The sequence below is a fragment of the Hyla sarda genome, chromosome 2, assembly GCF_029499605.1.
Source record: "Hyla sarda isolate aHylSar1 chromosome 2, aHylSar1.hap1, whole genome shotgun sequence".
Classification (NCBI taxonomy): domain Eukaryota; kingdom Metazoa; phylum Chordata; class Amphibia; order Anura; family Hylidae; genus Hyla; species Hyla sarda.
Window position 1 is genome coordinate 36,085,679 of NC_079190.1, and position 26,807 is coordinate 36,112,485.

The 26,807-nt window shown below is 44.4% G+C and overlaps 1 protein-coding gene and 1 long non-coding RNA gene across 5 annotated transcripts in view; one reads left to right on the top strand and one right to left on the bottom strand.

The window, feature by feature from the left end:
- Positions 1-26,807, top strand: part of CNTN5 (contactin 5) — a 1,441,523-nt gene that overhangs the window by 1,011,519 nt on the left and 403,197 nt on the right. For all 4 annotated transcript variants that reach the window (XM_056561527.1, XM_056561528.1, XM_056561529.1 and 1 more), the window contains one exon: positions 19,285-19,488. In XM_056561527.1, the coding sequence (XP_056417502.1) occupies positions 19,285-19,488 (204 nt within the window). The remainder of the gene's footprint in view (positions 1-19,284; positions 19,489-26,807) is intronic.
- LOC130358369 (uncharacterized) overlaps positions 1-26,807 on the bottom strand; it is a 55,991-nt gene that overhangs the window by 12,615 nt on the left and 16,569 nt on the right. The window lies entirely within an intron of this gene.

Below are 26,807 nucleotides of genomic sequence, written 5' to 3' on the forward strand. Positions count from 1 at the left end.
AAGAGTTATGATTTTTAGAAGGCGAGGAGGAAAAAATGAAAACGTAAAAATTAAATTGTCTGAGTCCTTAAGGCCAAAATGGGCTGAGTCCTTAAGGGGTTAAAATTGTCATCTTTTGACCCCTATAACTTTTTTATTTTTCAGCGTACGGAGCGCAATGATCAGTGTTAACAGCGGTCGATTGCTCAAGCCTGAATTTCAGACTTGGGGCAATCAATCCCCGATCGGACGCGCTGGAGGCAGGTAATGGACCCTCCTCTCGCATTCTAGCTGATCGGGACATCCCGATTTTATCGCAATGGTTTCGATCAGCCCGACTGAGCTGCTGGGAGTGTTTTTTTTGTTACTTTAGAAGCGGCGATTAACTTTGAACGCCACGTCTAAAGGGTTATTAGCGTTTGGCACAACGAGCAGTGCCGGACGCTATTAGCCCAGGTTCCCAGCTTTTATTAGCTGCAGGGACCAACCTGCTATGACGCTGGGTCACGGCATGACCCCGCCTTATAGACCGGGACTGGGCGCAGGACATACAGCTCCGCTCCATTTAAGCTCCTCCTTATTTTGGTTATGTATTGAGGAGGCACCTGGGGGCATGTGAATCAGTTACTAGTGACAAGTAGGGGGGTGGGGGTGGCGCCAATTGGCCCATGGATAAGTAATGTAACTGATGACTTTAAAACAGATTTTATTTTGTTCTTTTTGTATATTTAATTAAATATATTATTTTCATTAACTTTTTTTCCCCCTATTTTATCTCAGAGATGGCTACGCCATAGAGAAACGCAATTGTTTTCCCCTTTAGTTTCGGTACAGGAAATTTACATGTTACTGGATATACTTTAAATAGAATAAATATGATCATAAATTTCAGATCCACAGCTGAATGAGAATCCGCTCTTAGTATATTTCTGAAACTAGGAACACATTTGAATACATATATTTTATTCATACTTCTCCTGGGACAGGACGTATTGTTACAGAGTCCATGAAATCTCTGACAGCTCGAAAAAAAAAATATTTTATCTCCTGATTGGAAACTCTGCGTAGAGAAAAGAGAAGATCCACGGGAAGAGATTCTTCATATTTTGGCAAACTTTCTTTCCTGTTCGAAGAAAATACTCATTTTTTTTCAATTTTCATTTTTCGTAATGTATACGAATTTGGAAGTGATAAAATAACATGTAATAAAATAAAACCCTGCATAAGACCTAATAGTATTGTTTTCCAATGGGTGAGCCTCCAGCTGTTGCAAAACTACAACTCCCACCATGCCCGGACAGCCGAAGGCTGTCCGGGCATAGTGTGAGTTTTAGCTTTGCAACAAATGGAGACACACTGTTTGGAAAACACTGCCTAATGGCTATTTTTGGATTGTACAACAGGTTGACCCTATCAGTTTCTGCCTAGGCTGTGTGCAGCAGTATTAGGTTAGGTTCTCACAACAGAATCCCAACCGAAACAAAATTTGAGATTCCGAGTGTGGCAAACACCGACTAAGGCCCCATTCACACTAATGTGGCAGCTGGGGAAATTGCGGGAGAAAAAATACAGCTTGCGCCACATTTTTCTCCCGCTACTCCCGCTGAAAAACAGCGGTGCCCAATGGACCCCATTGACTATAATGGGATCCATCGGGATCGGCTGTTGCCCGTGCGCCCCGTGAAAATTAAATCCGTCAGACTTACCCATTCTCGACGGGAAGATAAGGCAGTGTGAAAAAAGCCTAAATAAGTTGACGCTAGAACCACGTGAACATTGCTGTTCCCATAGATGGCAACATCTGTGGAGCAAGACCATTCTTTTGGTGGCGGAATTTCGGCGACGGAACGTCTACTGCTTAAACTCCATAGTTTGCACTGTGCAGCGGATTCCCATTGACCACAATGGGATTCTGCTGCAACGGTATATCCGACCATAATTCCTAAGCAGAATTTTGGTCAGAAATTTCGTAGTGTAAACTTAGCCCAAGACTCGGCAACAGAATTTTCTAGAGGAATTTTACCACCAGATTCCACTAAGATAGATATTCCGCTGTGTGAACATAGCCTTAGTGGTATAAAACTTTTTTTGCACCATGGAGCAGCTTTCCTACATCTCATAGCCCCAAATTGCAGTTCTGTGATCTTCCACCATTCATGGTAAGCCATTATCTCCTTTAAAATATGCATACAGGCTCATGGTAAATCTATAGCTTGTACATGACTAACCCCTCCTATCCTAGGAAAAACTTAAAAAAACTAAACAGAGCCGTAGGAGCACGGCAACTGCTGTCTTGTCTTCTGTCTTTGTTCCATTTCTGAAATCGAAAAAAAAGCCAAAGAAAGACGAGAACTTGAATAGCGGTCAGGAAATGTAGACCACAGAGGAAAGTAATAAAAGATGTTATAATGAAATAATAGGACAACGCGTTTTGAAAGATATATTTCTTTCTTCATCAGGTCCATGGAACCAAATGCTTTGTCCTAAGTTTTCAAGAAATGTTTTTTTTTCTCCCTTTTTGGTCCACATTTTATTCCAACTTCACAAGCCTATGAGTTCCATTTAAAGCAGTACTCTGGTGGAAAACAAATTTGTTAATATCAACTGGCTCCGGAAATCGTTCTAGTACTTATCAGCTGCTGTATACTACAGAGGAAGTTAAGTTGTTCTTTTCTAGTCTGACCACAGTGCTCTCTGCTTCCACCTCTGTCCATGTCAGGAACTGTCCAGAGAAAGAGCAAATCCCCATAGCAAACCTCTCCTGCTCTGGACAGTTCCTGACATGAACAGAGGTGTCAGCAGAGAGCACTGTGGTCAGACAGAAAAGAACAACTTAATTTCCTCTGTAGTATACAGCAGCTGATAAGTACTGGAAGGGTTAAGATTTTTTACTAGAAGTAATTTACAAATCTGTTTAACATTCCTGCACCAGTTGATTTGAAAAATGTTTTTTTCCACCTGAGTACCCCTTAAGTCCCCATCTTTCCTGGGCTTCTTTTGGATCTCTATTGACAGACTACTACACTTCTGAATTAAAGTCTAAGATACAGGTTGGTGCCGGAGATGCTAAGGGCTCATTCATACTATGAATTTTCCGAGCAGAATTCTGCTCAAAATTCCTCTTGGAAAATATGGTGCCACACCATTCACACTGCGGAAGGTCCGTCATGGAGATTCCAGAAACCAGACTCTGCTGAAGGAGTAAACATGTTCATTCTTTTGGAGAAATGCGCTCCGAAATGCATTGCCGCCTCAGTGTTTTGCCGGCGCCTGCTCCAGATGGAATATCTGCCAAGAATATCTCCGGGTGAAGATTCTGCAGTTTGAATGGGCCCTAACAGTTACTTGCAACAAGTGGTGTTGTGCCCCAAGTACAATACCACAAGATGAGCAGATTTACATCCTACCTTATAAGCCCACTAGATTTTATGTTTCATGGCACCACATAGCGCCTCCACATTTCCTTTGCTGCTTCTTGCTTATAGCTGCTTCTGAGAAGACGTGTCAGAGCAGGACCTGCCAGCTCAGCCAATCAATGGCCCCAGCAGTGCCCTGTCTCAGCAAGTGATTGGCTGCGCAGTAAGGTCCTGTTCTGATCAGAAGCAGATACAATATGGGAACAGCAGTGGACAGAAAGACAAGGTGCAGAACACGTAAAAAAAGGCAGAAACAATCTTGGCAAAAAACAGAGCCCAATATTGTTCAATCATAACCAAATTGTGATACTATCATAATAGCGTCATTGCCCCTTTAAATCCTAACTTTTTTGTTTTGTCATCCGGAGTTGATTTTCTTTGCTCTATGCAGAAGCTGTTTCCATCACTTTACTGTATGCTGTGAAATAAATCACGATTAATTTTGGAGACTTTTAACAGAGTGACCTCTGTTCACCCTCCAAATTTTGAATGGTTTTCTACAAATGGGACTGCTCCTTGTTTTAAAGGTGCCATCATTATTTCCTAAGTAGAATCCAATTTAAAATTCTTTACATTTGGTTTTTAAGTATTAAAGTCAATGGTGAAGAGCTGGCAGATTAATCATCGCTGCGCTTCCTGAGAGGCAATAATATGAATGGAGGAAAATGAAAACATTCTGAACACGAGCAATTAATCTACAATATAGCCGGGACTCCAGCGGCCTCAGAGACGGGGCGCTATTTTAGGGTCACACTTTCATTATGCCAGCGCTCATTACTAAAACTCAACAAGTGCTGCAGAAATCAGATTGGACACATGAGAATAAAAACCGGGGTGATTAAAGCGCAGTTAAAACTCATAGAAAACCACTTTTTTTTCAAAATGATTTTACATTGACTTTTCATCTGTTATGACAAAGTCACTGCAATGGATGTGATCGCAATTAATAAAAATATCTGTCATTCTATCTCTCTCTCATATCTATTTATCTATCTATCATCTATCTCATATCTATCTATCTCATATCTATCTACCATCTATCTATCTCTATCTATCTAGTTATCTACAGTCTGGTCGTAAATGTTGGTACCCCTGACATTTTTCAAGAAAATGAAGTATTTCTCACAGAAAAGGATTGCAGTAACACATGTTTTGCTATACACATGTTTATTGCCTTTGTGTGTATTGGAAATAAAAAAAATTAAAAAGGGAGGAAAAAAAGCAAATTGGACATAATGTCACCCCAAACTCCAAAAATGGGCTAGACCAAATTATTGGCACCCTTTCAAAATTGTGGATAAAAAAGATTATTTCAAGCATAGGATGCTCCATTAAACTCACCTGGGGGCAAGTAACAGGTGTGGGCAATATAAAAATCGCACCGGAAAGCAGATAAAAAGGAGAGAGGTTCACTTAGTCTTTGCATCTTTGCATCTGTGTGTGCTACACTAAGCAAGGACAACAGAAAGAGGAGAAGAGAACTGCCTGAGTGTCACGATGCCGGCTGGCAGGTAGTGGACCCTCTGTGCCAGAGAGGGATTGGCGTGGACCGTGCTAGTGGACCGGTTCTAAGCCACTACTGGTTTTCACCAGAGCCCGCCGCAAAGCGGGATGGTCTTGCTGCGGCGGTAGTGACCAGGTCGTATCCACTAGCAACGGCTCACCTCTCTGGCTGCTGAAGATAGGCGCGGTACAAGGGAGTAGGCAGAAGCAAGGTCGGACGTAGCAGAAGGTCGGGGCAGGCAGCAAGGATCGTAGTCAGGGGCAACGGCAGAAGGTCTGGAAACACAGGCAAGGAACACACAAGGAACGCTTTCACTGGCACTAAGGCAACAAGATCCGGCAAGGGAGTGCAAGGGAAGTGAGGTAATATAGGGAAGTGCACAGGTGAAAACCCTAATTGGAACCACTGCGCCAATCAGCGGCGCAGTGGCCCTTTAAATCGCAGAGACCCGGCGCGCGCGCGCCCTAGGGAGCGGGGCCGCGCGCGCCGGGACAGAACAGACGGGGAGCGAGTCAGGTAGGGGAGCCGGGGTGCGCATCGCGAGCGGGCGCTACCCGCATCGCGAATCGCATCCCGGCTGGCAGCGGGATCGCAGCGCCCCGGGTCAGAGGACGTGACCGGAGCGCTGCAGCGGAGGGAGTGAAGCGAGCGCTCCGGGGAGGAGCGGGGACCCGGAGCGCTCGGCGTAACAGTACCCCCCCCCTTGGGTCTCCCCCTCTTCTTGGAGCCTGAGAACCTGAGGAGCAGACTTTTGTCAAGGATGTTGTCCTCAGGTTCCCAGGATCTCTCTTCAGGACCACAACCCTCCCAGTCTACTAAAAAAAAATTTTTCCCTCTGACCTTTTTGGCAGCCAAAATTTCCTTGACCGAGAAGACGTCCGAGGAGCCGGAAACAGGAGTGGGAGGAACAGATTTGGGAGAAAAACGGTTGAGGATGAGTGGTTTGAGAAGAGAGACGTGAAAGGCATTAGGGATACGAAGAGAAGGAGGAAGAAGAAGTTTATAAGAGACAGGATTAATTTGACACAAAATTTTGAAAGGACCAAGATAGCGTGGTCCCAACTTGTAGCTAGGGACACGGAAGCGGACATATTTAGCGGAGAGCCATACCTTGTCTCCAGGGGAAAAAACGGGGGGAGCTCTTCTTTTCTTATCCGCGAACCTCTTCATGCGTGAAGAAGCCTGTAAGAGAGAATTTTGGGTCTCTCTCCATATAATGGAAAGGTCACGAGAAATTTCATCCACAGCGGGCAGACCAGAGGGCAAGGGGGTAGGGAGGGGGGGAAGAGGGTGACGGCCGTACACCACGAAAAATGGTGATTTGGAGGAAGATTCAGAGACCCTGAAGTTATACGAGAATTCGGCCCATGGAAGGAGATCTGCCCAGTCATCCTGGCGGGAGGAAACAAAATGTCGCAAATAATCACCCAGGATCTGGTTAATTCTTTCTACTTGTCCATTGGACTGGGGATGATATGCAGAGGAAAAATTTAATTTAATCTTGAGTTGTTTACAGAGAGCCCTCCAGAATTTAGACACGAATTGGACCCCTCTATCCGAGACAATCTGCGTAGGCAACCCGTGAAGACGAAAAATGTGTACAAAAAATTGTTTAGCCAACTGAGGCGCAGAAGGAAGACCAGGAAGAGGGATGAAATGTGCCATTTTGGAGAATCGATCAACGACCACCCAAATAACGGTGTTGCCACGGGAAGGGGGTAAATCAGTAATAAAATCCATACCAATCAGAGACCAAGGCTGTTCGGGGACAGGCAGAGGATGAAGAAAACCAGCGGGCTTCTGGCGAGGAGTCTTATCCCGGGCACAGATAGTGCAGGCTCGCACAAAGTCCCCAACATCCGTCTCCAGAGTCGGCCACCAATAGAAGCGGGAGATGAGTTGCACAGATTTCTTGATGCCCGCATGACCTGCGAGATGGGAGGAGTGACCCCATTTGAGGATTCCGAGGCGTTGGCGTGGAGAAACAAAGGTCTTTCCTGGAGGAGTCTGCCTGATGGAGGCAGGAGAAGTGGAGATCAGGCAGTCAGGTGGAATGATGTGTTGCGGAGGGAGATCAACTTCTGAGGCATCCGAGGAACGAGAGAGAGCATCGGCCCTAATGTTCTTATCGGCAGGACGAAAGTGAATCTCAAAATTAAATCGGGCAAAGAACAGAGACCACCGGGCCTGGCGAGGATTCAGCCGTTGGGCAGACTGGAGGTAGGAGAGGTTCTTGTGGTCGGTGTAGATAATAACAGGAAATCTTGATCCCTCCAGCAGATGCCTCCATTCCTCAAGTGCTAATTTAATGGCTAGAAGCTCTCGATCCCCGATGGAGTAGTTCCTCTCCGCTGGAGAGAAGGTCCTAGAGAAAAAACCACAAGTGACAGCATGCCCGGAAGAATTTTTTTGTAGAAGAACAGCTCCAGCTCCCACTGAGGAGGCATCAACCTCCAATAGGAAGGGTTTGGAAGGGTCAGGTCTGGAGAGCACGGGAGCCGAAGAAAAGGCAGACTTGAGTCGTTTAAAGGAGTCTTCTGCTTGAGGAGGCCAGGACTTGGGATCAGCATTTTTTTTGGTTAAAGCCACGATAGGAGCCACAATGGTAGAAAAATGTGGAATAAATTGCCTGTAATAATTGGCGAACCCCAAAAAGCGTTGGATAGCACGGAGTCCGGAGGGGCGTGGCCAATCTAAGACGGCAGAGAGTTTGTCTGGATCCATCTGTAGTCCCTGGCCAGAGACCAAATATCCTAGAAAAGGAAGAGATTGGCATTCAAACAGACATTTCTCAATTTTGGCATAGAGTTGGTTGTCACGAAGTCTCTGAAGAACCATACGGACATGCTGGCGGTGTTCTTCTAGATTGGCAGAAAAAATTAGGATATCGTCCAGATATACAACAACACAGGAGTATAACAGATCACGAAAAATTTCATTGACAAAGTCTTGGAAGACGGCAGGGGCATTGCACAGTCCAAAGGGCATGACCAGATACTCAAAGTGTCCATCTCTGGTGTTAAATGCCGTTTTCCACTCGTCCCCCTCTCTGATGCGGATGAGGTTATAGGCGCCTCTTAAGTCCAATTTAGTGAAGATGTGGGCACCTTGGAGGCGATCAAAGAGTTCAGAGATGAGGGGTAAGGGGTAGCGGTTCTTAACCGTGATTTTATTAAGACCGCGGTAGTCAATGCAAGGACGTAGGGAGCCATCTTTTTTGGACACAAAGAAAAATCCGGCTCCGGCAGGAGAGGAGGATTTACGGATAAAGCCCTTTTTTAGATTCTCCTGGACATATTCGGACATGGCAAGAGTCTCTGGGGCAGAGAGAGGATAAATTCTGCCCCGGGGTGGAGTAGTACCCGGGAGGAGGTCGATAGGGCAATCATAAGGCCTGTGAGGAGGTAGAGTCTCAGCTTGTTTTTTGCAGAAAACATCCGCGAAGTCCATATAGGCCTTAGGGAGACCGGTTACTGGAGGAACCACAGAGTTACGGCAAGGGTTACTGGGAACCGGTTTTAGACAGTTCTTGGAACAAGAGGACCCCCAACTCTTGATCTCCCCAGTGGACCAATCCAGGGTTGGGGAATGAAGTTGAAGCCAGGGAAGTCCAAGGAGAATTTCTGAGGTGCAATTGGGGAGGACCAAAAGTTCAATCCTCTCATGATGAGATCCGATGCTCATAAGAAGGGGCTCCGTGCGGAAACGTATGGTACAGTCCAATCTTTCATTATTTACACAATTGATGTAGAGGGGTCTGGCGAGACTGGTCACCGGGATGTTGAACCTGTTGACGAGAGAGGCCAAAATAAAATTTCCTGCAGATCCAGAGTCCAAGAAGGCCACTGTAGAGAAGGAGAAGGCAGAGGCAGACATCCGCACTGGCACAGTAAGACGTGGAGAAGCAGAGTAGACATCAAGGACTGTCTCACCTTTGTGCGGAGTCAGCGTACGTCTTTCCAGGCGGGGAGGACGGATAGGACAATCCCTCAGGAAGTGTTCGGTACTAGCACAGTACAGGCAGAGGTTCTCCATACGGCGTCGTGTCCTCTCTTGAGGTGTCAGGCGAGACCGGTCGACCTGCATAGCCTCCACGGCGGGAGGCACAGGAACAGATTGCAGGGGACCAGAGGAGAGAGGAGCCGAGGAGACGAAACGCCTCGTGCGAACAGAGTCCATATCTTGGCGGAGTTCCTGACGCCTTTCAGAAAAACGCATGTCAATGCGAGTGGCTAGGTGAATAAGTTCATGTAGATTAGCAGGAATTTCTCGTGCGGCCAGAACATCTTTAATGTTGCTGGATAGGCCTTTTTTGAAGGTCGCGCAGAGGGCCTCATTATTCCAGGACAATTCTGAAGCAAGTGTACGGAATTGTACGGCATACTCGCCAACGGAAGAATTACCCTGGACCAGGTTCAACAGGGCAGTCTCAGCAGAAGAGGCTCGGGCAGGTTCCTCAAAGACACTTCGGATTTCCGAGAAGAAGGAGTGTACAGAGGCAGTGACGGGGTCATTGCGGTCCCAGAGCGGTGTGGCCCATGACAGGGCTTTTCCGGACAGAAGACTGACTACGAAAGCCACCTTAGACCTTTCAGTGGGAAACAGGTCCGACATCATCTCCAGATGCAGGGAACATTGGGAAAGAAAGCCACGGCAAAACTTAGAGTCCCCATCAAATTTATCCGGCAAGGATAAGCGTATCCCAGGAGCGGCCACTCGCTGCGGAGGAGGTGCAGGAGCTGGCGGAGGAGATGACTGCTGAAGCTGTGGTAGCAACTGTTGTAGCATAACGGTCAGTTGAGACAGCTGTTGGCCTTGTTGCGCTATCTGTTGTGACTGCTGGGCGACCACCGTGGTGAGGTCAGCGACAACTGGCAGAGGAACTTCAGCGGGATCCATGGCCGGATCTACTGTCACGATGCCGGCTGGCAGGTAGTGGACCCTCTGTGCCAGAGAGGGATTGGCGTGGACCGTGCTAGTGGACCGGTTCTAAGCCACTACTGGTTTTCACCAGAGCCCGCCGCAAAGCGGGATGGTCTTGCTGCGGCGGTAGTGACCAGGTCGTATCCACTAGCAACGGCTCACCTCTCTGGCTGCTGAAGATAGGCGCGGTACAAGGGAGTAGGCAGAAGCAAGGTCGGACGTAGCAGAAGGTCGGGGCAGGCAGCAAGGATCGTAGTCAGGGGCAACGGCAGAAGGTCTGGAAACACAGGCAAGGAACACACAAGGAACGCTTTCACTGGCACTAAGGCAACAAGATCCGGCAAGGGAGTGCAAGGGAAGTGAGGTAATATAGGGAAGTGCACAGGTGAAAACCCTAATTGGAACCACTGCGCCAATCAGCGGCGCAGTGGCCCTTTAAATCGCAGAGACCCGGCGCGCGCGCGCCCTAGGGAGCGGGGCCGCGCGCGCCGGGACAGAACAGACGGGGAGCGAGTCAGGTAGGGGAGCCGGGGTGCGCATCGCGAGCGGGCGCTACCCGCATCGCGAATCGCATCCCGGCTGGCAGCGGGATCGCAGCGCCCCGGGTCAGAGGACGTGACCGGAGCGCTGCAGCGGAGGGAGTGAAGCGAGCGCTCCGGGGAGGAGCGGGGACCCGGAGCGCTCGGCGTAACACTGAGGACTTGAGAACCAAAATTGTGGAAAAATATCAACAATCTCAAGGTTACAAGTCCATCTCCAGAGATCTACATTTGCCTTTGTCCACAGTGCGCAACATTATCAAGAAGTTTGCAACCCATGGCACTGTAGCTAATCTCCCTGAGCGTGGACAGAAGAGAAAAATTGTTGAAAGGTGTCAACACAGAATAGTCCGGATGGTGGATAAGCAGCCCCAAACAAGTTCCAAAGATATTCAAGCTGTCCCGCTGGCTCAGGGAGCGTAAGTGTCAGTGCGAACTATCTGTCGACATTTAAATGAAATGAAAAGCTATGGCAGGAGACCCAGATAGAGCTTTTTTTGTGAAGCACATCATTCTACTGTTTGCCGAAAAGGGAATGAGTCCTCCAAAGAAAAGAACACAGTACCTACAGTGAAATATGGGGGAGGTTCAAGGATGTTTTGGGGATGTTTTTCTGCCTCTGGCACTGGGTGCCTTGAATGTGTACAAGGCATCATGAAATCTGAGGATTACCAATGGATTTTGGGTCGCACTGTACAGCCCAGTGCCAGAAAGCTGGGTTTGCCTCGGAGATCTTGGGTCTTCCAGAAGGATAAAGACCCCAAACATATGTCAAAAAGCCCCCAGAAATGGATGGCAACAAAGCGCTGGAGAGTTCTGAAGTGGCAGCAATGAGTCCAGATCTAAATCCCATTGAACACCTGTGGAGAGATTTTAAAATTGCTGTTGGGAAAAGGCGCCTTCCAATAAGAGAGACCTGGAGCAGTTTGCAAAGGAAGAGTGGTCCAAGATTCCGGCTGAGAGGTGTAAGAAGCTTATTGATGGTTATAGGAAGCGACTGATTTCAGTTATTATTTTCCAAAGGCTGTGCAACCATATATTACGTTAAGGTTGCTAATAATTTTGTCGAGACCATTTTTGGAGTTTGGTGACATTATGTCCAATTTGCTTTTTTTTCCTCCCTATTTGATTTAGTTCCAATACAAACAAAGGGAATAAACATGTTTATAGCAAAATGTGTTACTGCAATCCTTTTCTGTGAGAAATACTTTATTTTCTTGAAAAATTTTAGGGGTGCCAATGTTTATGGCCATGACTGTATCTATCTATCTATCTCACATCTACAGTGGGGCAAAAAAGTATTTAGTCAGCCACAAATTGTGCAAGTTCTCCCACCTTAAAAGATGAGAGAGGCCTGTAATTTTCATCATAGATATACCTCAACTATGAGAGACATAATGAGAAAAAAAATCCATAAAATCACAATTTCTGATTTTTAAAAAATGTATTGTGGCAGTGTGGCAAGGAAAGGGTGTATTTCCCTTGCTATCTCTGCAGAATGCTCCACCTGTGGCCTGATTAATGAGGTATCAGGAAGGGAAAGTGTGTGTTTTAAAAGGAAAAGAGACAGAATAGTTGGGGCTCTTCCTAGGAGACAGCATGTGGGCTGTAGGGAAGAGACAAAGGCTGCGGAGGAGTACACAGCCCGAGCTGGGTGGCTCAAAGAGAGTGACATTGTGAGTAGAAGGTTGCAGGGGGACATATGTTTAACCGGCTAAGGGAAGCTCAGCGGTTGTTAGTCAGGACAAGCTGGTCTGTTTAGTCAGTGACCAGACGGTCTAGGATTTTGTTTTGTTCCTGCTTTTTGTTTATTTCTTACCCTGCAACCTGTCTAATAAAACTGGCAAGGTGCCAGATTTGCATTATAAGTGTTTGTTTGCTGATTTATTGAGAAGAAACGCATCCTGTGGCGTGGTCCAGGACGATCCCAGAGCTAATCCCCAAGACGGATCGTCACAGTATTTACAAATAATTGTGGAAAAAATGTATTTGGTCAATAACAAAAGTTCATCTCAATACTTTGTTATATACCATTTGTTGGCAATGACAGAGGTCAAATGTTTTCTGTAAGTCTTCACAAGGTTTTCACACACTGTTGCTGATATTTTGGCCCATTCCTCCATACAGATCTCCTCTAGAGCAGTGATGTTTTGGGGCTTTCACTGGCCAACATGGACTTTCAACTCCCTCCAAAGGTTTTCAATGGGGTTGAGATCTGGAGGCTGGATAGGCCACTCCAACACCTTGAAATGCTTCTTACAAAGCCACTCCTTCATTACCCGGGTGGTGTGTTTGGGATCATTGTCATGCTGAAAGACCCAGCCACGTTTCCTGTTCAATGCCCTTGCTGATGGAAGGAGGTTTTCACTTAAAATCTCAGGATACATGGCCCCATTCATTCTTTCCTTAACACGGATCAGTAGTCCTGGTCCATTAGCAGAAAAACAGCCCCAAAGCATGATGTTTTCACCCCCATGCTTCACACAACGAGTGGAGTTTTTACCAAAAAGTTCTACTTTGGTTTCATCTGACCATATGACATTCTCCCAATCCTCTTCTGGCTTCTGGATCATCCAAATTCTCTCTAGCAAACTTCAGACAGGCCCGAACATGTACCGGTTTAAGCAGTAGGACATGTCTGGCACTGCATGATTTGAGTCCCTGGCGGCATAGTGTGTTACTGATGGTAGCCTTTGTTACTTTAGTCCCAGCTCTCTGCAGGTCATTCACTCGGTCCCTCCGTGTGGTTCTGGGATTTTTGCTCACCGTGTGATCGTGGTCTTGCATGTCTTCCATTTTCTAATAATTGCTCACACAGTTGATTTCTTCACACCAAGCTGCTTGCCTATTGCAGATTCAGTCTTCCCAGCCTGGTGCAGGTCTACAATTTTGTTTCTGGTGTCCTTCGACAGCTCTCTGGTCTTGGCAAAAGTGGAGTTTGGAGTGTGACTCTTTTATACTGATAAGTTCAAACAAGTGCCATTAATACAGGTAACAAGTGGAGGACAGAGGAGACTCTTAAAGAAGAAGTTATAGGTCTGTGAGAGCCAGAAATCTTGCTTGTTTGTAGGTGACCAAATACTTATTTTACCAAGGAATTTAACAATTAATTCATTAGAAATCCTACAATGTGATTTCCGGTACTCTTTACCCCATTCTGTCTCTAATAGTTGAAGTGTACCTATGATGAACATTACAGGCCTCTCTCATATTTTTAAGTGGGAGAACTTGCACAAATGGTGGCTGACTAAATACTTTTTCGGCCTACTGTATATATGTCAAATCTATCTCATATCTATCTATGTCATATCTTTCTAGCTATCTATCTGTCATGTTGGACAGAGAATAGTGAGGCCCTGCTCTCACTCATACCACTGTCCTTGCCTACTTGGTAATCTGCCCCAGATTGCGGAGGCTAGACGACGCTCTCTGTGCTGGACGAATGTCAAAACAACAAACAAAACAATGAAAGTCAGGGAAACAGGTCAGGACCCAAAGGTTAGCCAAAAGTACTGAGAAACAGGGAACCAGGAAAATAACATTGAATAATGAGAAAAATAGAGGATACAGCTCAGAAGACACATAACTGGAGTCAGGTCAGAATAGAAATTCAGGAGATAAGTTCAGGTTCAAAGAAGATAAAGCAGAAGTACAAACGAGCAAAACAAGGGTCAGAGCAAGAAAAGCAATGGGTCAGAGGTGAAGTGCAAAAGGAAAGGTCAGAATACAAGGAAAGGAGAAAGGAGGAAAGGTTAGAATAAGCACAAATAAAACATACAAAACTTCATTTTTTTTTAAACAAAGTATATTAGAAATATGTTTTATTCACCATAAGGAGTGCAATAGCAAAAATTAGTTTTAATGAGAGTCACCATTTAAGGTTAAACTTCTTGGACAGAGTTCTATCAGACCATATATTCACATTTTGTACAAAGCACTGATACCACTCATCAGTGCTGTGCTATCGTACACCATTCTTTCAGTGTATGCAATCAAAATATTGAAAGTAATAGTCTCCTATCGGGACTAAAAATAATGAACAAAATGTAAAAATAAAAAGTTAGTGAAGGTGAATAAGCCCCTCTCCTAATAAAAGTTTGAATCCCCCCCCCCCCCATCCCATTAAAAAAAAAAAAAAAATTATGTAAAAAAAATGTAACAAACATATTTGGTAGCAGCACGTGCGGAAATGTCAGAACTATTACAACAAATGTTAATTAAACTGCTCGGTCAATGGTATAAATATTAAAAGATACCAGAATTGCGTATTTTTGGTCACTTCGTGTATCAAAGCAAAAATAATGCCGATTAAAACTTCAGATCAATAAGCCCCCATTCAACCCTGTATACATAAAATCTAAAGGTTAATGGGGTCAGAAGGGGACAATAAAAAATTATACTTTTTTTTTATAATTAATAAAACTAAATAAAACCTCTAATTGGGTATAGGTGTAATCGCATAGACCTGCAAAATAAAGCTTATGTGTAATTTTTACCGAAAAGTACACTGGGTAGAAACGGAAGCCCCCAAAATTACAAAATGGCATCGTTGTTGTATATGTTTTTTTTTTGTTTTACTGTAGATATGGTGGTAAAGTGAGGTGGTAAGGTGGTAAGTGGAAAATAAAATAAAAACATCATGAATATTAAAAGGCGAGAAGGAAAAAAAAACAAAGGGCAAAAATGAAAAAATTCCTGCATCCTAAAGGAGACCCAGTGATTTGGACACAGTAACAGGGAAAATTAATATATTGTAAGATCCAAACCTCTTAGCATCAATTAAGAGTTTGTTTTTTTACTAAGAAATTAGAAGAATTAGTCCCTTTGTGCTTCCGAGGGAAATGGTTTTGTCAAATATTCCTTAGGTTTAATTTTATTAGGTCCTTTTATTTTTTTCTATTGTGTGCTTACCGCCAAACCTTTAAGGTTTTCATTTGCACAATGCAGTAAAACCTTCATATAAATGGAAATAACTTCGATATTTTTAAAGGGCTTAAAAATGACCTTCATAAAACCAGATCGAGGGCTCCGGGAAGACAATTTTGTAAACAAGAATGTTCTTTCATGGAGAAAAAATGTCAGCTTTACATTCTTTATAATGTTTTAAAGTCTCCCGAACCCAAACTTTGTAAATAACAGTAGACCGCGTCAGCAAAATAAGTTTATATCTTCTCCTCTCAGAATACCAACGCCGAGCTCCGTGCTGATTTTATTGTCTTCCTTTTTTCTCTCTCTTTGAATGAAGAAGTCTTTATATGTTGACACCACCACATGCCTAAATTTTCATTTTAGAAAGCGGAGCAGTAAGGGGGAAGCATTTCTTTTCAGATTCATCATAGGACTTGCTGCCTCTTGCTGAAATGTTCTCATTGAAACAGGAAAAATAGCACCATTTCGGGGAAGTAGGTTTTTAGAGAAAAAAAAATTCTTAAAAAGATGTAGACATACAGTTTGTTGGTCGATATTATGTGCCTTACTTCTAACTCTATGGCTAGTATACCTGGAGAAATTTAAAGTGACAGTACTGACAATATAAAATAAAATATATTTAGTGGCTCTTTTGAATGTTGTTTTTTTTTTCTTTCTTAAAGTGTACTTGTCAGTTTAAAAACAGTTACCTATCCTGGGTACATGTCAAATATTTTTTTATTTTTGACATGTTAAAAAATGTTTTTATCTGAGTGTTCAAACCCCGATCAATGACGAGAAAAAAACGGGAAAGAGGCATGCTGCTGTGTGCTCCAACCTCCTTTCTGTATCAGAGACCTGGCTCCATAGACTTACATTATAGGCCCGTCCAGATCACATGACAGAGAGTAGGGAGAGAACAAGCTAAGCATGCTCTTCTCCCGGCTCATTCTTGTTTAGGCCGGGTCTAAACACTTAGAACCCAACAGAGCAAAACTATTCTCTATAATATATCAGAAGTTTTAAAAGGGCTTAAAGGGGTATTCCAGTTTTATACATCTTATCCCCTATCCAAAGGATAGGGGATAAGATGTAGGATCACAGGTGTCCTGCCGCTGGGGACCCTCGCAATCTCTGTGCAGCCAATGGCATTCTGGGCCAGGCGCTGCCTCTGAGATGGGGACGTGATGTCACAGGAATGCCCCCTATGTCTAAGGAAGAGGACGTGACGACACAAAATGGCGGGGGCTGCACCGAGATTGTGGGGGTACCCAGAGGCAGGACCCCTGCGATCATACATCGCATCCCCTATCCTTTGGATAGGGAATAAGATGTATAAAGCCGGAATACTCCTTTAAGTGTAGGAAGTAAACATCGAAATATGTGCAGGTTTTTGCCTTCCAGCAGACTTGTAGAGCTTGAGAAATGTCATTGCCAGGCCCAAAAAGATCAACACCGGATGAGCCTAGACACTAGCCATTGTTTTCTCAGCTTAGGGGGGGCCCATTATGATGCAAATCATGGGTAGGCAACCTTTGGCACTGCAGATATTGTGGACCCTGTTATATCCTGTTCTGGAGGAAAATCAAGTTGCATAAATGTGAGCAGTTTGCCTCATGGGAATTGAGTCACCAGACTTTTAGAGTCGGAGAATGGACATCCCTCTGGCCAACATCAGCCAAAAGAGCCTGGGAACAAGCTAGAAACCACTAGACTTGGGAAGGTCCAGGGTGGTCTAGGTAAACAGGCTTAAAGGGGTTCTCAACCCCTAGACATGTTATCCCTAATCCAAAGGATAGGGGATAACATGCCTAATCATGGGGTGACCCACCATGATCTCTGCTCCGGTGCTGCAACATTATGGCATAAGTACACAGCCGTCATGCCCCCTGCCATAGACATGAATGGAGGGGTCGTGGTGACTGTGATTGCCAGTTATCCGTCTGGGAGCAGAGTTTGCTCCGTGCACTGGATGACTGGGGGGCCGCGGCGGAGATTGCGTGGGTCCCCAGCGACCAGACCCCCTTGATCAGACATGTTATCCCCTATCCTTTTGGCAGAATACCCCTTTAATGATGTTTAATATTAAGTTAATGTCATAAAAATAAGGTCCAAGGGCCTGCATAAAGCCCTGTGTAGTAAGAAAATAAACTAAAAAATAGATGCAGGTTGTTTTACATTACTTGAGTCACCAGGTCTCACTTTTAGATCCCAAAACCCCAGGGACAACATGGACTTGGACTTTGGGAGGCCCAGGATGTTCTTTGTGAACATGCTCAGCACTTGTCTCAAGCCTAAATAAACCTAAAGTTGGCTTTGGATGACGTGTTATAACCCTTATTCTGCAAACTGCATCAAAACAATTTCTAGTACTCTTACACTATTGTGTAAAAATTTTATATGCAAGAAGGGATCTCAAGGAACACTGCCTTGGGCCAGTACTGTTTCCCGATCCTGCATTGTCTCTATGAACAGCCTATCTAGAATGTCAAAACAATGATATAAGTATAGAGCTTTGTTCTAAAAATATGGCCTTCCAGGTGTTGCAAAACTTCAACTCCCAGCATGCCCGGACAGCCAACGGCTGTCCGGGCATGCTGGGAGTTGAAGTTTTGCAACATCTGGAGGGTCACAGTTTGAAAATACCTGTATAGAACCACACATAAATACAGACGGTAGTTTCGATGCTGTCTAATATTTTAGTACCTTGTCAAGGTTGAAACTATAGACTTGTGTATACCACTGCCATTCTACTGAACGATATGGGCAGTTACGTATCAATAACAAAGAGAGATAAGGCTGGGTTCACATTTGTCCGGCATAGGTGATCTCAGCCTATATCTCGACGCGATGGATGCCATAACTGATGACAAGGTACAAGTTGTCATCAGTTGTATGGCATCCGGCGTTCATTGTTTCTGCACAGCGTATAGGGGAACGCAGCAAGCCCTCTGGCGTGTCCAACCATCCGGCATCAAAATTGAGACGCTGGATGATTGTGAACTGTCCCATTCAATTGTGCACGCCAGAGAGAAACTGTGTTGGACGCTTGATATATGTGAACCCAGTACTCTGGCACATGCATCACTAGGAAGCAATTCACACTGGGTGGAGAGTCCAGCCGCATGTTCAGTCCCTGCTCTGATTGCGGTGGTGCTCAGTCAACAATTCAAGTAAATAACACAAAAAAAGAGAAGATAGATGATGGCACTCACCATTCAGGAGACTTTATTGCGATGAACGGTGCATACAGGTTTCAGCAGGCAGAAGCAGCTACGGCAGGGGTTCTGGGGACAGACTGTTTTGCACAGTATCCCATACGCATCTTACATCAGTGCATGGGTAGACTCCGTGTGTTGGCTAGTAGAAGCACACATGTCGCGTGAAACAACCTGTCCCGAGAACCCCTGCCATAGCTGCTTCTGCCTGCTGAAACCTGTATTCACCATTCGTCGCAATAAAGTCTCCTGAATGGTGAGTGCCATCATCTGTCGTCCCTTTCTTTGTGCAGTTACAGATCAGCTTCAGAAAGTTTCTGTAAAGTGTATAGAGGTGTGTAAGGTAGCAGCATGTGTGGATCTTGTGGTATATGATATGACCACATTAGTAATGTGGTTAGTGCCAGGAAAGTCTCGGTTTGCAAATCCATGGATTGTATCTAGGGGTAAAGACAGGGCTCAAGACCTGCAGGAATTTGTGGGAACTGAGTTCCTGCACTTTTTCCACAGGAGGAACACCGTTCCAATAAGCAGGAGTCCTGTAGGACCACCCTTGAGTCGAAATCTTTGGTGAGTTCCCACACTTTTGTTCCCAGGACTTGACCCCTGGGTAAAGATCCGATTTTCCGTGCTAGTCCTATGTGTAAAGTTCTTGGCCAGGTAAGAATGGTTTGTTGAGGCTGAAATCCATAAATTCTTTTTCCTGATGCCTCTTCTATTTTTACAAATTCTTGAACGTATAAAAATGTAAAAAAAAAAAATGTAAAAAATGATCAATATGCTTTTTGCTTTTCCAGAAATCACCTACAGCTGGGTATTTAATGAATATCCTTCTTTCGTGGCTGAAGACAGCCGGCGTTTCATCTCACAGGAGACAGGGAACCTCTACATCTCCAAAGCACAGGCATCGGATGTGGGCAGTTATATATGCCATGTGAAAAATGTCCTCACCAACACAAGGGTCATGAGTCCACCAACGCCACTCACCTTGCGAAATGATGGTGAGTCCTCCATGTCTCTAAGATGTGGTTGTCTATTAGTTCAGTGTAAATTTTTAAACCTGTCAATCTCAGTAAATTATAAAGAAAATGTAAGTCACAATATTGTACATATAAAAAAAAACATAAATAGCAAAGTATATGTTAACCATTTAAAGAGCCTGAGGCCAATGCCCAGAACTCCTGATTATTATTATTTTTTTTTTTGTCAATATCAAACACACTCAGCATCTCTAGTCCTACAGCACCATTTGTTTCATTCAAGCACAGCTTGATCCATGTGTTTCATTAATGTAACTGGGTCATGTGATCACCAGTCTGACCTACAGCAAATCATAGCAGAATTTTTGCATCCCTGATTCTGTTCATTCATTATAAAGCATTGGTATGGCCTCACCTAGAATATTCTGTTCAGATTTGGACACTGATTCATAAAAGGGATGTTATGGGGATGGAAAGGGTACAGAGACAGCAACTAAACTAATAAGGGTCATGGAACATCTCAGCTATGAGAAAATATTTAAATAATTACACATGGTTTAGTCTTAGGAAGAGACATTTAATGATTAAGTTATTTAGTTATATAATGATCAACTTATTTATAATATATATATATACCGTATTTATCGGGGTATAACACGCACCCTCATTTTACCAAGGATACTTGGGTAAAAAAAGTTTTTTTCCCAAATATCCATGATAAAATGAGGGTGCGTGTGTGCGCGTGTATACCCCGATACATCCCCAGGAAAGGCAGGGGGAGAGAGGCCGTCGCTGCCCGCTTCTCTCCCCTTGCCTTTCCTGGGGTCTAGAGCACTGCTGTCGGCCCTTTTCACCCCCTGGTTATCGGCGCCGATAGCCAGGGGGAGAGAAGCGGCGCCGACAGCCAGGGGGAGAGAAGGGGCAGCGGCACCCATTGCCGGCGCCGCTGCCCCGTTGCCTCCCCCCATCCCCGGTGGCATAATTACATGAGTCGTGCGTCCCCAGCATCGTTGCTATGCACGGCGCGGCGCTCTGACATCATGCGCCGCGCCGTTCAGCGCATAGCAATGACGCCGGGGACGCACGACGGAGGCCTGGAGCAGCGCGGACCCGACTCAGGTAATTATGCCACCGGGGATGGGGGGAGGCAACGGGGCAGTGGCGCCGGCAATGGGTGCCGCTGCCCCTTCTCTCCCCCTGGCTGTCGGCGCCGCTTCTCTCCCCCTGCCTTTCCTGGGGGTGTATCGGCATATAACACGCACACAGACTTTAGGCTAAAAATTTTAGCCTAAAAAGTGCGTGTTATACGCCGATAAATACGGTATATATATATATATATATATATATATATATATATATATATATATGTGTATGTTTGTAAATGGCCCATACAAAAAGTATGGGGAAAAACTGTTTCAGGTAAAACCCCCTTAAAAAATAAGTGTCACGATTCGGCTGGCAGGAGGTGGATCCTCTGTGCCAGAGAGGGATTGGCGTGGACCGTGCTAGTGGACCGGTTCTAAGCTGCTACTGGTTTTCACCAGAGCCCGCCGCAAAGCGGGATGGTCTTGCAGCGGCGGTAGCAACCAGGTCGTATCCACTAGCAACGGCTCAACCTCTCTGACTGCTGAAGATAGGCGCGGTACAAGGAAGTAGACAAGAGCAAGGTCGGACGTAGCAGAAGGTCGGGGCAGGCAGCAAGGATCGTAGTCAGGGGCAACGGCAGGAGGTCTGGAACACAGGCTAGGAACACACTGGGAAACGCTTTCACTGGCACGATGGCAACAAGATCCGGCAAGGAAGGGAAGGGGAAGTGAGGTTAAATAGGGAAGTGCACAGGTGAATGAACTAATTAAGCCAACTGCGCCAATCAGCGGCGCAGTGGCCCTTTAAATCGTAGAGACCCGGCGCGCGCGCGCCCTAAGGAGCGGGGCCGCGCGCGCCGGGACAGGACCGACGGAGAGCGAGTCAGGTACGGGAGCCGGGGTGCGCATCGCGAGCGGGCGCCACCCGCATCGCGAATCGCATCCCGGCTGGGAGAGGTATCGCAGCGCACCCGGTCAGCAGGTCTGACCGGGGCGCTGCGATTGCGAGGATGTTGCGAGCGCTCCGGGGAGGAGCGGGGACCCGGAGCGCTCGGCGTAACAACAAGGAGGCGCTGCCTCTATCTGGAGGGGAAAAAAAAGTTTAGTCTCCTGGCTACAAGACGTCTTTACCACAAGAACTGTGAATTTATGGAACAGTCTACCTCAGGAACTGCTCACAACAAAAACAGTTGAGGGCTTCAAAACAGGCTTAGATACATTCTTAGAAAAAAGTAACATAATGGATATGTAGAAATACAGAATTATATCCCCTCCCCTAAATCCAACCATACTCCTCCTTGTTATCTACCCATATCGCTAACCTTCAGCCACCCAAACTCCTTCACTTCATTTCCATGGTTAAACTAGATGGACATGTGTCTTTTTTCACCCAAACTAACTATTTAGATATGTATTTACTTGTGTCCTGGAGGTAGAGGTGATTCTGTGCGCATCACAGCTTCCGCTAATAATTATTATTAGTAATAATAGTTATTATTATTATAATAAAAATAATAACCTCATTCGCTGAGGTGGACACTTTGCACCTAGCTTTCACAAGAGTCCCTTCTCCTGTTTTTACATTGCTTGGTCAATTGGAGGAAAATTGGGGCACTCCAAAACAAAGCTCACAGATTTACCGAATCGGACCTGAAACAAACTTTCATGAGAAATTCACTCATCTCTAACTACAACATCTACTAGGAGGAGGGGATGCAGCTACAGTATCTATCTGTCTGTGCGGCCAGAAGCAATGAGTAGAGGACATCGGTCATTGGTTTGGGTCAGTACACACAGTAGATCTTTGATACTAGACGAGGAAGACGTCATCTAGAAAGACAAAATGTGCATATACGTAAAGCAGCGCAAGTAAGAAAAAAAGACCCAAAATATACCAAATGTCGGCACTACATCCACTGCTGCTCTGATATGTTAAATCACAGTCCAATTCTCCTATTTTATAGACCCATTTTTTATGTTGGATTTCCTCATCTATGAATCCTGAATAAAATGACCATCAATTGACCTTCAGAAGCTAAATACTATAATGGGCTCCTCCATGTTTATATATTCTGATTCATTGGACAGGGCAATGAGGCAGATTTATGAGACCCCACTAGTCCTACTATAGCCCCCTCCCTTATATTTTCATCTATGAAAATAGAGAATGATATTAAATCTTTATGTCACTTTCTAGAAGATTCCATGAATTCAGCTGTTATCAATCTTTAACTTCCCCATACATCTCAAAGGGAAACTTATCTTCATGATACCAAGCAAATTAAATAAAAACATCAAAAAAATCCTTGAATAGTTTCTCACTAAAATGAATATCTCATTTGTAGAATGTCCTTGACTATCATTCATTCTGTGCAATTCAATTTCACCTCAAGCGAGCTTCTAAAAACAATTTAATATTCTATCTATAAAAAAGATTAGAAGTTCCCTTTCATAATAAAACATTGCTATATTAACTTTCTTCACTCTTATTGGGGATTTTTAGAAACTTATTTTTATTTTTTTAAACCCAATGGACATAACAAAACAATAAGCCAACTGGACCTGGATCGTTTTGCCATTTATAATTTTTTTTTTTTTTGTATTTGGGCAAATTTGGGCAAGTACTTTTGTGGCTATTTTTCAGTTGTATATCTATATTTATTTTTGGCTATAGATTTAGCTTTTTGGGCTATTTTGTCCCATATTAGTAACTAATAAGTTGAGTATTACAATAGATCCCCCTATAAACTATTCTTTTAGTCCAGCCTCAATGGCTGCTTATTTTTCTGCAAACCATACTGTGGTTTAAAGTAAAGGCAATCTTTATATATGGTGTCCTTACTGCAGGATCGTAACCCTCAACACACCTATGTTCCGAAGGGCACAGGCAATAAAGTTTTACCGCTCAAGCATTAACCAAAAAAAAAAAAAAAAGAATTATTAGAAGTTATAAATTCAGCTAAACTATAGTAAAACATGATATGCATCTCTCTGTGGCTTTCGAAATGGGTAAAAACGACCCGTTTAACTCAAACCACCGATAACAAGGGTGCAATGTGAAGACTTTTACGGTCCCACTAACCTTAGGAATGACCAGCACAATTCATTTTAAGCAGTCTCTTTCACCGTGGGGGTCAATAAATAAGAACCATCAATAACAAGAGCGTTTTTCTTCCCATTTGTTCCTCTCAATCCTTTTATACGTACACTATGTGAAAAGCTACAAAGGCCATGGGAGGGGTTCAGTATATTTCCTATAACCTTGGTATAACCTAACGTGAAAAATGCACATGCAAAGCCAGCAAATAAAAGAGCCAGCAACAAAATAAAAATAGCACCTAGAATGATCAATTAAAGCCCATCCATCATTATGTATATTTCATTAATACATGTGACTACAGAGAAAAAACTTAATAATGGACTTTCTTAAGGAGAGTAACAACAAATTAATGGTTAAGGGGGCCTCATATGTCTGTACTATGGCAGGGAGTCCCAAGTTTTCCATATTAAATGTGTTCTCTGGGGAATTGAACTTATCAGACACTTATCCTCTATCCACAGGATAGTGAATAGGTGACTGGTCCAAAATTATGCAATCTCCTATGCTGGGGGTCCCCTACGCAATCTCCAGGGCCCAATCTACTTGCTGTTTCTCGGTGTGCTCCGGTACCCACCTTTCTGGACAAAAGCAAGTGGTGGCGCACTCAGCCAGTCACCACTGCTGATTGTGATGGTGGTGATGGGCTGAGTGGGCTGGCACTTTCTCCTGCCCAGGAAGGTGGGGGGCTGGAGGGCTCTGTGGACAGGTAAGCCAGGGCCCCGTACATGGGGGTGAGGGGGTGTAATACCAGCAGTTTGACCCCTTGTAATCAGACACTTATCCCCTATGCTGTAGATAGGGGCTAAGTGTCTGATAAGTGTAGTTCCCTGGAATACCCCTTTAACAACTAATTATATTGTCTTAAACCAAATGCCACGGTCATAGTAAGAGGTCAACTCTTGAAATGTGACAGAAAAAAATTGAAAAAAGAGAACACCGCAGCTTTCCATGTCTGCATCCACTCTTTGGTTGTTGTTGTGCATGGAGGGGGGGGGGGGATCACTCTAAATAATTTTAGGCTGATGCCACCTCAAAATCTATCTGAAATCCACAAGAATACTAATTCTTGGAGAGGATTGCATGTTGATTTATGCCTTTGCACTTTAAAAATGCCAGTCCAAAACTGCTTTGACAAGATTTTTTAAGGGGATTTTTACTTGTCAATTTTTCGTCCATTAAGGCGCTCAGAATTTAAACAATGCAATCCGTTTGTAGCAGCCTCCCATTGATGTCAATAGGATTTTGCTGCTTAGTTCAGACATAAAAAGTTATGTAGCAGAACTATCGACGAGTAATTGGATTCCACCAGAAGAATTAACAAATTCTGCCAGGAACCAATTCCGGGGGGCACAGATCGACTGAGAAAATTCAGCAGGGAAGTGAACATACCCTTACTCTGTATGACCATACCCACGGGCTATATTCACACACTGCATTTTGAGGCTGACAAAATAAATTTAACATTTTTAGATATTTTTTAGACATTTTTGGCAATACAGTAAATTTTTATATGCAGTTCGAAAATTTTTGGGATGTTTTGGGACGCTCCGCCCCTTCAATGCAAGTCTATGGGAGGGGGCGTGACGGCCGTCACGCCCCCTCCCATAGACTTGCATTTAGGGGGCGGGACGTGACATCACACGGGGGCAGAGTCGTGACATCACGATCTTCCGTCCCCGTGGTCGGGAGGAATTAGCCTGAGAGCCTCCAGCGCTTCCGGAAGCAATTACAGGTGGGTGCTGCTTGCTATATTGCGGGGGTCCCCAGCGGCGGGACCCCGGCAATCTGACATCTTATACCCTTTCCTTTGCATAGGGGATAAGATGTCTAGGGGCGGAAAACCCCTTTAATATATAATATTTGTATTGACTCTTATCCACAGCATATGGGGATTTGTTGCTAAAGCCTAATTACAGCGTTTGGTTCTCCCCCTACACTATACACTATACTATACACACATATGGGCAGCTGCCTAATACAACACAGAAATATTTGTGTTTATTTTCTAATGAAGTAAAGTTAGTTAATAGGTGTGCGCTCATACATAATCCCCCAATCTCATAAATAAAATAGTTTTACATTTTTTTTTTAGATATTACTGATTCACCGAGCCATGATTTTTTCTTACTAGTTTCTCTGTCAGTAAGTTCTGTCTTTCATGGTTTATTGCTGTGAGAGTAAATAGGAGACTACAGCATAAATTACCACATGAGGAGATACAGGGAGGCAGGACTATATACACTTGTATCAGTTAACAGAAAAGACAGGGAGGCAGTACTATCTGTACCTACATCATAACTGCATGCTTAACATAAATAGAAGGGTTAAGCAGTACTACCTATAACTACATAATTAACATAAATAGAAGGGTTAAGCAGTACTACCTATAACTACATAATTAACATAAATAGAAGGGTTAAGCAGTACTACCTATAACTACATAATTAACATAAATAGAAGGGTTAAGCAGTACTACCTATAACTACATAATTAACATAAATAGAAAGGCAGACAGTACTATTTGTACCTACATACCTGCATCCTTAGCATAAATAGATAGAGAGGCAGGACTATCTATATCTATACTATCTATATCTATATATTTTTTTTCATATCAACTGGCTCCAGAAAGTTAAACAGATTTATGAATTAAACAATGAAAGAACTGCGGAGCACTCACCAGGTCTGTTCAATCAGAGGCTTCTTTATTGTCACTTCGATCAAACGGGATACATGCAGGGGAGGATGGAAAAGACACGGGGGAATTCAAGATGGTGATGGTACATTTACGCGCCGGAGCGCTTCGTCAGGCCAGTACTGCAGGGGAGGATAGAAAAGACGCGGGGGTATTCAAGACGGCGACGGTCCGTTTACGCGCCGGAGCGCTTCGTCAGGCCAGTGCTGGCCTGACGAAGCGCTCCGGCACGTAAACGGACCGTCGCCATCTAGAATACCCCCACGTCTTTTCCATCCTCCCCTGCATGTATCCCGTTTGATCGAAGTGACAATAAAGAAGCCTCTGATTGAACAGACCTGGTGAGTGCTTCGCAGTTCTTTCATTTTTTTATATCGTCTGCTATTCCTGTATTGTGTGCTAGCACCGAAGTGGTTACCAGGATTGGCTTCCAGGGACTGTGTGGATCAGGTCTTTATTC